Source organism: Typopeltis vanoorti, chromosome 1 (assembly GCF_054136105.1).
Source record: "Typopeltis vanoorti isolate ZY-2024b chromosome 1, IOZ_Tvanoo_1.0, whole genome shotgun sequence".
Lineage (NCBI taxonomy): Eukaryota > Metazoa > Arthropoda > Arachnida > Uropygi > Thelyphonidae > Typopeltis > Typopeltis vanoorti.
In genome coordinates, this window is record NC_143549.1 from 168,679,055 (window position 1) to 168,695,515 (window position 16,461).

At 33.8% G+C, this 16,461-nt stretch overlaps 1 protein-coding gene across 1 annotated transcript in view; it reads left to right on the forward strand.

The window, feature by feature from the left end:
• The window catches only part of LOC150110632 (WD repeat-containing protein 47-like), a 264,760-nt gene that overhangs the window by 154,933 nt on the left and 93,366 nt on the right, over nt 1-16,461 (forward strand). Inside the window, exons 4-5 of the mRNA XM_090403442.1 lie at nt 11,286-11,494; nt 16,252-16,421. Coding sequence (XP_090259568.1) covers nt 11,286-11,494; nt 16,252-16,421 — 379 coding nt within the window. The remainder of the gene's footprint in view (nt 1-11,285; nt 11,495-16,251; nt 16,422-16,461) is intronic.

The window sequence follows — 16,461 nt, forward strand, 5'->3', positions numbered from 1 at the left end:
CTGTTGGAATAATTTCTTTATCTATAATTAACAAAATAAAACTGAATTTTATTTTGTTAATTATAGATAAAGAAATTATAGAAAAATTATAGAAAATGTACAGAACACAAGCTACATGACACTACACAAAATAAGATAAATCTGAATGCTTCATTATGCTGTTAATCTTGTTTATTAATGATATTGGAAAAGGTTTTAATGGGATATTCAGTTGTTTTTAGATGATGCAAAGTTGCCAAGGACTATGAGGAGTAGAACAGATTTTGTGGTCTTACAAGAGGACTTAAACAGACTGAGCGAATGAGAGATTTATCTTTCTTTGGTGCAGTATCATGTAGCTTGTGTCCTGTACATATGCATGTTTTCCTGATGATAACCTCAACATGTGTGTTCTTGTCTCTATAAATTCTTCACTATGAATGCTTACCACCATGTAATCTTAAAAAAAAGAAAGGGGGGGGGGGGAATTAGTGTGTTAGATTGGAAGATTGACTGTCTGATAGGTATCAGAAAACTGTGTATAGGAGAACAGTATCCTAGAAAATGAAAGTTGCTAGTGATGTATCTCTAACATACAAACTGTTAATCTTGTATGTTAGTCAAAAAATCAGCTAACGCCTTTTTATTCCCGTATACGGGAGTAGGCGAGGCCATTTAGCCCTATCTAACTTTTTGGAGACTGAGTGGGCAGTTCAATCTCCACTGGTACCTAATCAGAGACAGATGACCCAAGGCTATCACTAATTAAGCGGTACGCAGTGAAGAGAGACGGCTCAAAAATGTGCCGCCATCTCGTGGTCCCTAACCCTAACACAATATATTTAATGTCTGAAATAATGTGGGTTCTACAGTCGATTTTCTTGAGTTTACAGAACGAAAAACCCGAGTTTCCGGGAGGAAAAAACCTGCTTGCCCGTGCTAGAGATCGACTAACTCGGGAACCGGTCGAAAAAGGCTTAGAAAAATTTCCTCTAGTCGCCGACTAGACTCGAAACCAAGTCTTCCTTCGTGCGGCCAAGTGCGGTGGTGTGTAAACGCCACAACCACTGAGCTACACAGGCTAATCTTGTATGTTAGTGATATTGAGAAAGGTTTGAATGGGATATTCAGTTGTTTTCAGATGATGCAAAGGTGGGAAGGACTATGAGAAGCAGAACAGATTTTGTGGTATTACAAGAGGACTTGAACAGACTGAGTGAATGGGTGGCTGTGGGTACCAGTTCCATGTTGAAAACTGTAAGGTTTTAAAATTCAGAAAACAAAGATGGGATGTTGAGTATACAGTTGGTGGTAATATATTGGAGGAGGTGGAGAAAATAAGAGATCTGATGGTAATAGTAGATAGGGACCTAAAATTTAGAGGACATACTGCTAAAATTGAGGATGGCACAATGAACTCTAGCAGTGATGTGGAGCACATCAACTTGTAAGGAGATAGGGCCTTGATTTGGTCCCATCTAGACTATTGTGCACAGATTTGGTCACCTGGTTTTTGAAAAGGATGAAGAAAATGCCACTGTGATGATTGACTAAGGTGGTTTCTGGTCTCTGGAATATTGAGTATGAAGAAAGGTTGAGAAAATGCAAATTGCAGAATCTAGTGGATGGGGTAGGATGGGGATATGATAGACACATAAGTTGGTAGGAGGTGTTTTAATCAGATAACAGTCATTTCTTAGAAGTATGGGAGATGGGAGAACAAGAAGTCATCCCTGGGAACTGTATAAGAAGATGTGAGAGGAAATCTCATGATAACAGTTTAATGGAGTGACAAGATGAAATAACTGAGATGAAATATTGGAAGCATTAAATTTCTTTTAATCATTTCCCAGTGCTGTTTCACCCCATTAAACTCATCATGAGTTTTTCCCAGCACTTAAGCCTTAACACACGGAGAGTGAGAAGAAAACGTTTTGTATGGATAGAGGTAAACAATTGGAATGTGGTAACCTGAGCATATTGTAACTGCAGGGAATGCAAACATGTTTCACTTCTCAGTGTCCATTTTTTCTTTTTCCTGTACTAGCTGTATCACAAGTTGATGTTTTTAGCTATATGAATAGAACTTGGTGAAGTTGTCTGTTATTACATCTTTATGGGATTGGATGAGATATCAGCTTGTCTGTTAAGGGAAAGTAGAAGAGGGAGAGCAGTGTCCCTACTGATTCATTTAAATGTCAGAACTGGCACAGTCCAAAGAGCACAAGATAACCCTGTTACACAAACAGGACTTCAAAACAGATATAGCCAATTGCATACCAATTAGTATCTCAGGAGGGATGCTTAAGATATTCAAAAAGTTAGTTAACATCAAAATGTAAGAATGGAATATGAATATGATAAGAATAGGAATATGATTCATGTTTTATGGGAGACAGCATGGCTTTGTGAAGAGGAAATCGCATCTTAGTAATTGACTCGCATTCTTTAAAAGAAATGACAGCTGAGTTGGATAAGGGGAAATGCTATATCATAACATTGCTATACTTTGCAAAGATGTGGCAAAATCATAGCATTATAAAGAGGGATAATAATCATTATTATTACGTAACACCTCCAGGGAGTCAAAAGGCTCATTGAGGGAGGTCACCTACTCTCCATCTCCACCACTCATTTCACCAACCGCAACTATCTTCATCATCTACACCAATACCATTTACTGCCAACCACCACCACTAGTATTTTCACAGACAATTGCAGACATCTGTGCCCATGGCAGGATTTGAACCCGCAGTCTTTTGGCTGGAGAGCAGCTTATCTTTACTTGTTAGCATGTTTTTCAACATCCAAGTAATTTGTTGAGCTATTTTACCAACTTTTGCAATATGCCCTCTGAACTTGTCCACCATTATCTCCAAGTCCCTAGCCTCATCAATTTCCTGCAAACCAATACCATCAATATGATACACCATATATAGCCTTTTCAACCTGAAGTGCATAACCTTACATTTTGCAACATTAAATTGACAGTCATTATCCTTTGCTCACAATGCCAATTTATTTAAGTCATCCTGCAGGATATCTACAACACCTTTAACAATTATTGCTCTCCTCAGTTTTGCATCATCAGCAAACAACTGAATATCCCCTCTTAAATTTTCCCTATGTTATTGATATACAAATTAAAAAGTGGTGGCCCTAGAACCAAACCCTGAGGTACTCCACTAGTCACCATCATTCTCCTAGACTCAGGGCTGAGCAGTGCGGTTGTGCAGATTGTGCACTGCACAAGGGCACTTGAAGATAGGGGCGCCATTTCACCATGGGAAATAATAAAAAAAAATATACATTTTCTTACTCTTGAATTATATTGTTTGAAGTGAAACGTTATCAATATTACCACAGATTTTATTTCACAGAGTAAGCATCAACTCAGCGAAAATTTTATAAATATTCTCGATTGTTTATTATATTTTTAGTGGAAATTGTTAGTTTAAGACAGACCGTGAATTCATTCTTACGCTGTGCTTTGCCCAGTACCATCAACAGGATGTAGAATAGAGGCAGCCTGCCTCACGGCGCTGCTTAATAAGGGTGAGCGCTCGTTCAGCCATATTATGGCAACAAGATATTTTACAAAAATAAAATACAGCATTTAGTTTACCAAATAAAAAAGGCGCCATTTTTCATTGACAGTTAAATATGTGCTTATTATATTTTATTAATAAAAAAGTTATAGTCATACATACTAAAACTAAACATTTTAGAACCCACTTATTAGATACTTAAGGAAACAACCCATAAAGTATCATATGATGTAAATTTCATAAACTTTTATAGTCATATATATATATATATATTAAATTATATTATGCATGAATTCTCCAACTCAAATTGCGAGTCTCTATCGCCCCAAATTTCACATTTGAGTGATAACTTGCTCCCTGCAGTAAACAATACACCATCTCCAACAGCCATTATACTGCAGAAACACGAAAATCAATTAGTTTTATCATGTCACTGGATAAGGTTCACAGACATCATTTGCAGACTGTGTAATATATTTCTCAACAAATAGTGCAATTACAGACAACTTGGAAATAAACACTAACTAATGCATCACATCTTCCCTCCAAGCACCTGCTGTATATAGCAGTTTCTTGTATAATTTATCATCAATGAGAGGAGTGAAATTGCTTATTTCTATATCTGCTATATTGCTCTCTTTTGTGCATTTTATAAATTCTTTAACCAATGATCCATACTTAACAATTTGAAAGTTAAAAAAATTATAGTATTTTTTCCTGAAAACTTTAGTTTCCGAAAATCCCCGCAGCATGATATTTTAGCTTTAATTTTGGGAAAAAAGTGCGAGTTATAGTCGAGTAAATACGGTAATTTTTTTAGCTTTCAAATTGTTACGTATGGATCATTGGTTAAAGACTGGATTTATAAAACGCACAAAAGAGAGCAATATAGCAGACATAGAAATAAGCAATTTCACTACTCTCATTGATGATAAATTATTTATATTAAGTAAAAATGTATAGTATCTATAAATTTTGTTCTATTAAAAATAAATCATATTTTTTTTGTTTAAATGTACATCTAAATTCAAATAAAACAGACATTTACAATGAAATATATTTTTATTTATTGTTATTATTTTGATAAGGGTATTTTGAAAAGGTACTTGGTAATAATGAAAATTTAAAGAAGGGGTACACAGATATCTGAAGTTTCAGAAACACTGATCTATCCAAAAATATTTAGTCTGAAACATAGGTGTATATTTCGATGTTCGTTTTCTTAAATTCTGCTTCGAATTTGGATAGAGGAAATAGCGTCTATCCAAATATGCACTTCTTACATTTTTTTTGGCGTCATTTTAATTTTGAATGTGAAACATATTGAGTGTATTGTGTATTCTGTGTTTAAGTGACTTTGGACAATTTGACTTTGATTTTAATTGTGTACTTATTTTTGATAGACAAATAAAATTTTAAAGAGAATAGTTTATAAATTATAAACATATTAATCAGCTGAGGGACCATAGCTAAAAATCCAATATATATATGCGGGATAGGCTATCGGCACATCAGGCTGACGTGGCTCGAATTAAATTAATAAACATAGGTTATTTATGAGCTATAAAACTCTTTAGATGATCTTTGTTTACACATACTGCAATTGGCCCTTTCTTGATGTATTTTTGCATCATTTCATTTTGTGTGTTACAGTAACAATGTTACTGTGCAGTTGCCTTTAGTTTTATTAAATATATTTATTGTTCTTTAGTAAATTTTTTGTGAATTTGGATTATTATTCACGTAAAGTAAGTACATCTATTATATTTTTGCTAAGTTTCAAAATCAGTTAAATTGTTTAATTTTAGTTAATTATCTTATTTTGAAAACAAAAGATTTTTGTTATGTTGGGTAGACGTCTAGAAAATAAATAATTTTCAATAAGAGATTTATTTATATATTTGTTTTTGTTCTGGTTGGAAGACATTGGGGTTGGGGTCTTTTTGCTAATTTCTTTAATAAATAATTTTAATATTTTAGAAATTTCTTAATTATTAAACAATTACCAGAATGTAAAAAAATATTAAATAAAAATCATTGAGAATTGAGAAATCAATCAGTGGCTAACATCTCTACATTTTAATTTTCAAAAAATACCTAAAATGTAAGCATACTTATTATTCAAAACATCTGAAAAATCAAATTCTGTAATAAAAAAAAAAAAAATAGTCAGTCTTGGGCCATTCACCTTAAAAATAATAGTCGGTTAAGGGGGTTAAAAAATAAGTTTAAGGGAAAAATTTCAGAAATTATTATTTATTTTGGTGGACAACTTTTAATGCTCTTCTTATTTTAAAGTCTAACCCGTAGATGTCGGGAAAAAAGCCAAAGAAGTTATCTGGTGCATAAAACAGGAAAAGACAATTGCAACGAGTATAACTGGAACATAAATTGGCTGGATCACTGAATAAATTTTTAACTTCAGGACCACATAAAAAACGAAGAACAGAAAGTTCTGCCGAAGCAAGTACTCCGTGTAGCTCTACTACAGAAAAAGAGAGGACACACGATAACTATGAAGAAACAAATGTTACATGCGAAAATGAAACTGGCCTGACTGGACTGTCTGCAGAAGTTGCAGCAGAAGAAATATTGGATTCCGATTCAGCGAAACACAAAACTACAAATTTTACTTTAAATTTTAATGTTAAGCATTAACATTTAATGTTAGAGATTGTTTAGTTGAGCATTGCCTGTGTCAAGTAGTTAATAAAGAATTTCCCAAAGATGAATCTGGCTGCAAGTTTTCCGATTAATACTATTATTGAACTTTAGCAAATGGAGAAAAGCTTTTACGAAGTTATATTTAGTTTATTTAGAATCGCGAAATTCGGTTTTCTTTTATCATTGCAAAATATTCAGTAGTCAAAATTCACAACTTTCTAACGAATATGATTGTAACGATTGGCAACATTTCAGTCATATACTAAAAATACATGAAACAAGTTCCGTGCACATTAAAACTGTTCAAAATACAGCAAACTTAAAATGTCGTTGATTAAGAAACATTGTTTGCACGTAAATTTATTAAAGCATTATTGATTGCACATAACAAAGATTATACAAAACTGAGAAAAAATATTGGCAATCTGTTATAAAGCGGTTAATCTACATAATACAATTTTTATCAAGACAGTGTATAGCTTTTAGAGGTTCTTCACAAAAACTTTTTGAAAATGATAATGGCAATTTTTAAAGTTAGTAGAAACTGTTGCTAAATTTGATTTGATAATGGCAGAACACTTGCATCGCATCCAGACATCACAAAAAAGGAACATTGCTCATTATTTAGGTGATAAAATACAAAATGAAATCATCTGTATAATTTCTGAAGATATAAAACAAAAAATTTTAGAAATGGTTAAAGAGGCAAAATATTACTCATTAATTCTTGACACTACTCCAGATATAAGCCACGCAGAACAATTATCTATTGTTATCAGATTTGTTAATCAAAATAAAGATACAAATATAGCAGAAATTCATGAAAATTTTTTTGGGTTTTCAATCTGTAGAAAATACCACTGGGCAAGGACAATTTCAATTTATAAAAAAGTATTTAAAATTATTGAATATTAATATTTTGGATTTGCGTGGCCAAGCTTATGATAACAGTTCTAATACGAGGCAAACATAATGGACTGCAGAAAAAAATCCTTGAAAAAAATTAAAGGGCTTTTTTTTATTTTGTGTGCTGCTCATTCATTAAATTTGGTAGTTAATGATGCAGTTAAGATATCCTGTGAAACTAAATTTTCTTGGGGTAATACAGGAATTATATAATTATTTTTCAATATCTGTGATGCGTTGGGCTATATTAAAAAAACATTCATGTTTTAAATTTGAATCCACTTTCTGCTACTAGGTGGGAAAGTAGAGTAGAAGCAATAAAGCCACTTAAAAATAATATCAAGGAAATTTACCAGGCTCTTTTTGATATTACGGAAGATGAAACTGAAGATATTGATTCTAGAGTTCAGGCAGGCAACTTAATTTCAAAGATTTATTCGTTTAAATATTCGCTCTGTTCATGTTTGGTACGAAATCTTAAGTCTCGTAAATGTTACAAGCAAAATAATGCAGAATCCAACATTTTATATATGAAAAATTACAGAAAATCTTGATTATATTATACAAGAATTAAATACTTGCCGAACAGACCAATAGTTTGAAAATACTATTAGAACTGCAAAAGAAGTAGCAAACAATCTTAATATTAATCCTATTTTTCTAAACATTCGCAGAAGAACAAAAACAAAAATATTTGGTTATGAAGCATCAATGAGACAATGCATGATCCTAAACAAAATTTTAAAATAAATTTTTTCTTCACAATTTTAGACACGACAATAACTTCAGTCACGGAAAGATTCATACTCTTAAAACAACATAGCGAGGACTTTAAAGTTATAAGAGACATTAGCAAAATAAAAGATTGGAGCGATGAAGATTTAATGAAACACTGTACAGATTTCACTTAAAACTGAGCGACAATCGCGATATTGATGGTATGACTTTATTTGAGGAATTAAAAACTTTGCAATGTTTTATTAAAAAAGAGTCGGCTCCTCAGGTTGTTTTAAATTATATATATGTAAATAAATTAACCAACACGTTTCCGAATACTGCACTTGTGATGAGTATTTTATTTAACATTACCAATATCTGTAGCATCAGGGGAAAGAAGTTTTTCAAAACTGAATAAATAAATTAAAATATTATTTGCAGTCAACAATGTCTGGAGAGCGTCTAAAGGATATATCAATTGAAAATAATATTATGGATTCAACATTAAAGATATTATTAAAAATTTTGTGGCGGCTAAAGCAAGATGGATAAATATGTAAAATAAATCTACATTTATACTAATTGTTATATAGTTAAAAGCATATCCCCAAATTATCTTTATTATGTAATATTTCTTTTTATATTAAAATAAATGTAATTTTTGTTTATATATATATAAGCAAATATATATATATATAAACTATATATTTTTTGTTTATATATATATAAATATATATATATTCTGTTGTATTTATATATTAAGGAATAAACATTTTTGAAAATTTTTATTATTAAAAATTCCTTATTAATGAATTTCAGTGATTACAATGTTCTACTACTGTTAAATAAAACTTATTTTTATTTATGCATATAAACTGTTTTGTACTTTTAACAAAGTAAAATTTTTTGCAAAAAATTTTCATGAAAACTTATTTTATGGGGACACTGAAAAAAGTTTTGCACAAGGGCGCCTCCTACCCATGGCGCGACCCTGCCGAGACTCCACCCACCATATAGTTCTCGCTGGTGTCTGTTCATCAGGCATGTCCCTATCCATGCTACCCATTTCCATCCTCTCCAGTTTTTGTATTAGTTTTCCGTGTGGTATTCTGTTAAATGCCTTGGCAAAGTTGAGCAGCATCATGGTGTAGCCATTACCTTTATCCAATTCTGCTGTCATTTGATTATAAAATATGAATGAGTTATTAAGACAGGACCTACCCTTTACAAAACCATGTTGCCCACTGTATAGTATCGCATTCCTATCCACCCACTGTTGTATTTTACCTTTCCCTAACTTTTTCCAATACTTTAACAACCACACTTGATATATTAAGTAGTCTGTAGTTTGCTACCTCTGTCTTGGAGCCACCTTTATACAATGATAGTATCTTACCCTCTTTTCACTCCCTTGGAACCCTGCCAGAGAATAGACTTAAATTTAACAACCTTGTGAAAGGCAATGCCAATTCTCTTGCGCATTCACATAGTACATGGGCTGATACCAGTTCCACTGCTGTGTTCACATTGATATTTTTTAATATGCTAAACACTTCCTGTTCATCTACCTCAATGTTGATATGAATCTGTGTAACATCAGCAACTGTAAAATCACCACCTGGATGATACACCTTTGCAAAATGATCACTCAGCAACTCAACTATTTCTTTTGGTTCAATGACCTTCTCACCACAAGCATTATTTAAAGTCATTCTAAGGCCAAAGTAAGCCCAAAAGAGTTTTTTTGTTAGGTAGCAAGTAAGAGGAAAAAATGACTATGGGCCTGTTTGGCTAATTCTTTCTCATAGTCTGATTTGGCCTTCCTTACCATGCTAGTCACCTTTCTTGCTTGCATTTTGTACTCCTCATTAGTATGCTGATCACTTTTTTTATTTGTTTCCCCCACAATGTTTACTTTTTTAATTCCAACTTGGGAAAAAAGATTAAAACCTAGCTTATAAAATTGCTTGGTATCTTTAACATAGTATACCCAAGTTAAAAAACTTTCTACATCTTACTCTCATCCTAAGATTTTTATTTAATAAGGTCACAGCACCTTGTGGCAACTTGTTTAGATAAAATTTATAAGCTCTGCATTACTTCAACCTTGGCATTTTTTTTGGTTGGGGGGGGGGGGTCTGGCTCCCACTGACGAGACCTCAATAAAGGTCAAAACCTGTCTGGGTAGTGGCCCTTGCCTTTAATGCATAGCATCATACATCTCCACAAGGGGATGTGCTTTGCATTAGGGGAAAATACTAAGGAAAAGTGACCGGAGCTTACAGCTTACTCCACCTTTACGAGTTGCCTCAGACTTGAACTATGTTCAGGTGCAAACTTGACTTACTTGTCTGTTTGCTTACTTGGGAAAAAGGATTAAAACCTAGCTTATAAAATTGCTTGGTATCTTTAAAATATATATATATATATATGTATTGTGTCTAATTTGGACAATATTTTTCTGATCTCTTTCTGGCAGAAGGATATAGAGGGTGTTGTATATTGCATCTGGAATGGTTATGGAAGGTGGAATTTACCATTGTCAGTTATGTGTGCATTGGAGGCAAAGTGCGAAGCCAGGAAATTGGCTTTTTTTTGTGGGTGACGATACAATAGAGCCATATGGGTATGATAGGGATAGGAATAGTGTTGGACAAAAGTTACAACCAATTGCTTTGGCAAGAGACCAAAGCGCTCAGCTACTCTTTGGACAGGCTGCAAGTTTCCTGTTTTTTTTTTTTTTTTTTTTTGCTTTTTCAAACTCTGTTTTGGAAGCAATGATAGTTTTTTCTTGCCGCTATTTCAGGCTTGAATATATGCACTAAAGAAGGATGGAGCTCTTGATGTAATGTGGTATTTTCTATTTGTACAGCCTTGACACATCTTTTGGAGAACCAGGGTTTAGCAGTTCAGAGTAGTGTGAGGAATGTATTTTTCCATGCTAGTAAGGATTACTTCAGTGATACATTCAGTGCATATTTTTGGGTTGGAAGGCCATAAACAATGGTCTTAACATGAGAATGAGGCATAGAAGTCGCGGAGGCTCCTTGGCATGAATCCTTGGCTTGGCTCCTTGGACTCCCTGGAGGTGTCAGGTAATAATAATATTGTAGGATTCCCACAGTGAGTACCACTGGAAATGATGTAGTAATAATGATCTTCTTTGATAGATCTAAATAAAATGATACTAAGTGATATTGTGTTTGCCTTTCTGATTTTTTTTTTATCCTAGATTTTACTCTGATTAGTCAAAGAAGTTTCTTACGAAAGCATGTTACTCTCATGATAATCACAACACTTTCACGAGTCTTATTATTTCTATATGGATCAGTAAAGAATCTCTATCAGAACATATTATCACATTGATCTCAAAGTCAAAAACTTATTAAATTTTACTTTTTCATTTAAGAATATACAAGTAGCATTAAAAAAAATCATAATTCCATGTTTAATTGTTTAATTAAATTTCAGCATAATACCAGCAACAGTCATTCCCTAAATAAAAACATTAACCACAATGATGAAGAAACTGGCAAACAGAAATTTATTGCTGTTACACGACTGGAAGAAGAACAGGCTATTCGAGCTGCTGAATTCCATCCAAATGGTCAATTCTATGCAATCGGATCTAACACAAAAACTTTAAGAATATGTGCATATCCAAATGTACAAGAATTGAGGTAAGTTCCTTCTTGAAGCTTTGCTGTTTACTTTCCATGCCTATTGAAAATTCATTAATGTCCATACAAAACAGTATTAGTTTTCTTAACTCAATAGTTTTGCAGACTCTGGTATGCTCTTCAGAATTAAATTTACAAGAATATGCTATAAAAAAGATGTTTAATGTATAGAGCATTAATTACATCATTCCAAAAGAAAAGATCACTACAAATACCTTGGTGTATAATAATAATTAGCCTTCACTGTAATGATGTCAAATGTATATGTCATCATTGATTCTGGGGGATACATTGTTTTTCACATCCCATTTCTGCTGAATCAGACTGCTTTATCAGATGACATCTGTAATTGAGTACTAGCCCTTGGTCAGTGTTCACATATGCAAATGAATCATTATTTGTCTCCTTAACCTTCTGTATATAGTTATTATATGAGAAATAAGGAATTTTGGTTTGCTTTCAGAAAACATGATATATTATATTTCTCCTTTATTTTGTCTAAGGCCAAATCTGATTTTTTTTTGTACATCTTCAATATCACTCATACAAATTTCTCCCAAGCATCCTTTCAAGCCTAAATAACAGATATATCTTGTAAATTCTGAGAAGATGTAATTTGCAGAGTCTGGGGGACAGGAGGAAGAGGGGAGATATGATAGAGACCTACAAGTTGGTAAGGGGTTGTTATAGGATCAATACTGGAGAAGTTCTACAGAAATTAGTGAGAGATCAGGGGAGAACAAGAGGTCATCCCTGGAAACTGTATAAAGAGGGTGTGAGTAGGGGAGTGAGAGGCAGGTTTTTTTTGTGCAGAGTTGTGAATGATTGGAATGCCTTGCCTGAGAGTGTGGTGTCTGCAGGGAGTTTGAGTGTGTTTAAGACATGGTATGATGAGATGTGTGTGATAAAAGGACCTCCCAGATGAGTCTTTGACTCCATGAGGTCTTGGGGTGATAATAATAATAATAAACTCCCTGTCTTTTTTCACTATTGATGAGCTGGTTTCAGTAATGTAATATAGTGAACATTTGTTTAGAGAAGTGAAGGCAACTTTTATAGTGTTTCACTATGTGGGTTCTTCTCTCATTTATATATATATATATATATATATATATATATATATATTAAAAAGCATGACAGAAAGAATCTCTATAGTGATGATTTTTCGACCATTGTATGTCTATCAAGAAAATTATAGTACAGTATGTTAAGTGTACTGTGTCAAGAAAAAGAAAAACAACAGTGCAATATATGATTCCTATTACTATTTTGTGTTTTAAGTGATATCCTTCTGAGGCATGTCAAGGCATTATCTTTACAAGCATTTCATGTAGAAAAATCTGCAGTGAGATTAATGAACCCATTTCTCTTCACATATTTTTTATCATATAGAAAAAAAAGCAATGAAAGACTCCATTGGGAAAAAGCTCATCTATTAATAATATGGTTTCATCTCTGTGTATTTTTGTGAATAGGCTGATCACTTACCAGCTTGGTTGGCAGAGTAAGTAGCATACTCTCTCTCTCTCCAACTAAGAATCTGTGGGGTCAAATTCCACTGTGAGCATGAATGTTTGTGATTGTCTTTAGGCAAGAGATGAATGTCATCCTGGGAGATGAATTTTATTTCCTGCTGTGAGACCACTTTATGTACTAATCCTGTACTATCATTAGTACAATTTTTTTGTTTTTTAGCTTATAATAAATTTAAATTTCATAATCTTTAAATTCACTGCCTTCTAAATTTTATTTTATTTGCAGTTTTCTTCCTACTTTTTGTATGTATTGATGTATGTGATTTTCTCTTTCCACAGTGTTTCTCAATCTCAAATAATTTTTTGACCTGCTTTTAAAATTTGCACAAAATATCACCATCTCGATCTATCATCTAGGTATATCTGATTTTATTATTATTATTATTCAGGCCTCCATGGAGTCAAAAGACTCTTTGAGGGGAGGTCCCCCCTAAGAAACACAAAGTCTATCATACCACTCCTTAAACTCATTGACCGTTCTCGCTCTCACTACTCCATCAAGCAATGCATTCTACGGTTCAACCACCCTCCACGCAAAGAAACCACCCCTCACCCTCTTGCTCACAGTTTCCTTTTGTAACTTCCAGGGATGGCCTCTTGTCATCACTCCTTCCTGCTGTTCAATCAAGCGAAAGAACTCCCCAGTGTCAACCCTGTAACCACCTCTCAACAGTTTAAAAGTCTCAATCATATAACCTCTCCTTCTTCTATCCAGCAAACTCTGCAGTCCACATTCCCTCAGCCGATCCTCATAACTATCCTTGTACAGTCCTGAAACCATCTTTGTCATCTCTTTGTATCCTTTCCACAGTTAATTTATCCCCTTCAAATCCTGGGGACCAAATCTGAGAACAATGGTCCAAGTGTGGTCTGATCAGAGACTTATACAACGGAATGATAACCCTCTTATCTCTGCAGGTCAGTGTCCTCATAATTGCAGCAATCCTCTGTGTTACCTTCACCACCTTTGCAATATGTCCTCTAAACTTCAGGTTTCTATCAATCATCAACCCCAGATCTCTTGTCTCCCCTATTCCTCCAGTATAACTCCTCCCATAGAGTGTGCGGCATCCCATCAGTGTTTCCCAAACCTCAAGACCTTACATTTTGCTACATTAAACTGAAACCCCAATCATTTGCTATCTATATAGCTTATTCAAATCCTCTTGCAGGGCTACCACATCTGCACTATTACTAATAATCCTTCCCAGCTTCGCATCATCCGCAAACAACTGAATGTCCCCTTGCAATCCACTGGCAATGCCATTGATATAAAAGTTAAACAATATAGGTCCTAGTACTGAGCACTGCGGGATCCCACTTGTAACCCTCTGCCTCCTTGAAACTGCTCCACCATACACAACTCTCTGATACCTATCAGACAGCCAATCCTGAATCCAGTTGACCAATCTGACATCCAGATCCATGTGCTGCAACTTAAATATCAGCTTATCATGCAGCACCCTGTCAAATGACTTTGCTAAGTCTAAGAAAATTGCAGTATATGCCTTTCCCTCATCTAATGTTCTTGTAACTTTATTATAAATGGCTAGCATATTGCTAAAACAAGAGCGCCCTTTCACAAATCCATGTTGACTCTCACAGATAACATTACCCTCATCTGCCTAATGCTGTATACGGTCCCTCACTACTTTCTCCAAGACAAGATCTTAACAACTACATGACACACAGACTGGCCTATAATTAGACACTTCTAGTCTGTTACCACCCTTATGCAATGGCACTATCTTGCTTTCCTTCCATTCCCTGGGCACCTTTGCCCAAGCCAGACTTTCATTGAAAAGCCAGGTTAAAGGCACTGTCAGTTCCCTAGCACATTCTCTCAAAACTCGTGGTGAAATACCATCCAGTGCCAAAGCTTTACTGACATCCAGAGTACTCAGTATCTGAAACACACTCTCCTCCTGTACCTCTAAACCTCGAACCAGCCCTATCCCTCTAGCATTAAAACTGACTCTTCTAGGATGAAATACTCCAATAAAGTGTTCATTGAACAATTCCACTATGTCCTCTGCATCAGTCACTCTATTCCCATTTTTATCCCACAATATCATTCTTCCACAGTCAATTCTCCTCCTACTGGCCACATAGCTAAAAAATTCCTTACGATTTTCTTTGGATCTTAGGGCCAATCTCCTCTGATATTCCAGTTTCACTTTTCTTACCACACTAGTCACTCTTCTGGCCTGTGTCTTATATTCTTCATGCATCTTCTCCTCACCTGTCTCCTTATATCTGTTCCATAGCCTCTTTTCCGCATGCAATTCCTGTTTAATATTATTTGTCATCCACTTTACTCCAAATTGTGTCCTCTTCTTCACTCATGGTATACAACTTACCATTGCTGCTAACAAATATCCTTTCACAATTTCCCACGCACTAGTCTTTCTAACTTAAGAATTTTAATTGATAAGTAATCAGTTAATCTTAAGTCTACAAGTTGGTAAAAAAAGAGTAGTTTATTACCATAAAGGTTAGCTTTTTTTTATTTATTATCAAATTCTTATTTGGGATTCTGGTATTTTTATTTCTTCTTCACCTTCATACAATTTGTTAGAATAATTTTGCCATTGTTCTCTTTTCTGTGAGTGGTATATTTTTGTATTCACGAATTTGCTGAGAGACTAAAGCTGACATTTTATCAAAGTACTTTCACTTTCTTTAAGTGCTTCTTAATGTAAAATTGAAATACTTGCATTATTTCTATTTTATGTGTATGTTAGAGAAATATAATTTACAAAACATGTATTTAACAATCCCCTTCTAACATATTTTCTCCAATTCCTATCTGACAAATGCTGTGTTTCCATCAAATTTTCCATTGACGCAGCTTATCTGAATTCAATTCTGTTTATAACTGTCACTTTAAAAAAAAAATGTTAGATATATATTAGGTAATTTCCATCTGTTAACTGAGTCACATCCAGTCTAACTATAGACTGGATGTGATATAAATTTACATATTCTATTTTTTTGTTATTATAATCATATTGCCTGCTTCCATGTTTTGGAACAAACTTTTTTTATATGGTGTTTAATTTCTACATATATCAAATAATTTCACCATATTAATGATTTCCATCTTTCATCTCCAACTTTAACTTACCAACATCATTTGACCCTTATTATTTGAGATTACCATTTTAAATATATATTTATAGAAACTGTTTTGTTAGCATTCTCTTTTTTTTCCCCCACTAGGACTGATCATGTGACTCGTCAGCCTACCATATTATATAAAAAACAGAAGCACCACAAAGGATCAATATACTGTCTAGCTTGGAATGCTACAGGTGATCTTTTAGCAACTGGTTCCAATGACAAAACAATTAAAATGATAAGGTTTAATCCTGAAAATTGTCACTTTGATGGTAAGTAAAAGTAGAGTTTAAAGAAGAAAACTTTTTTTTT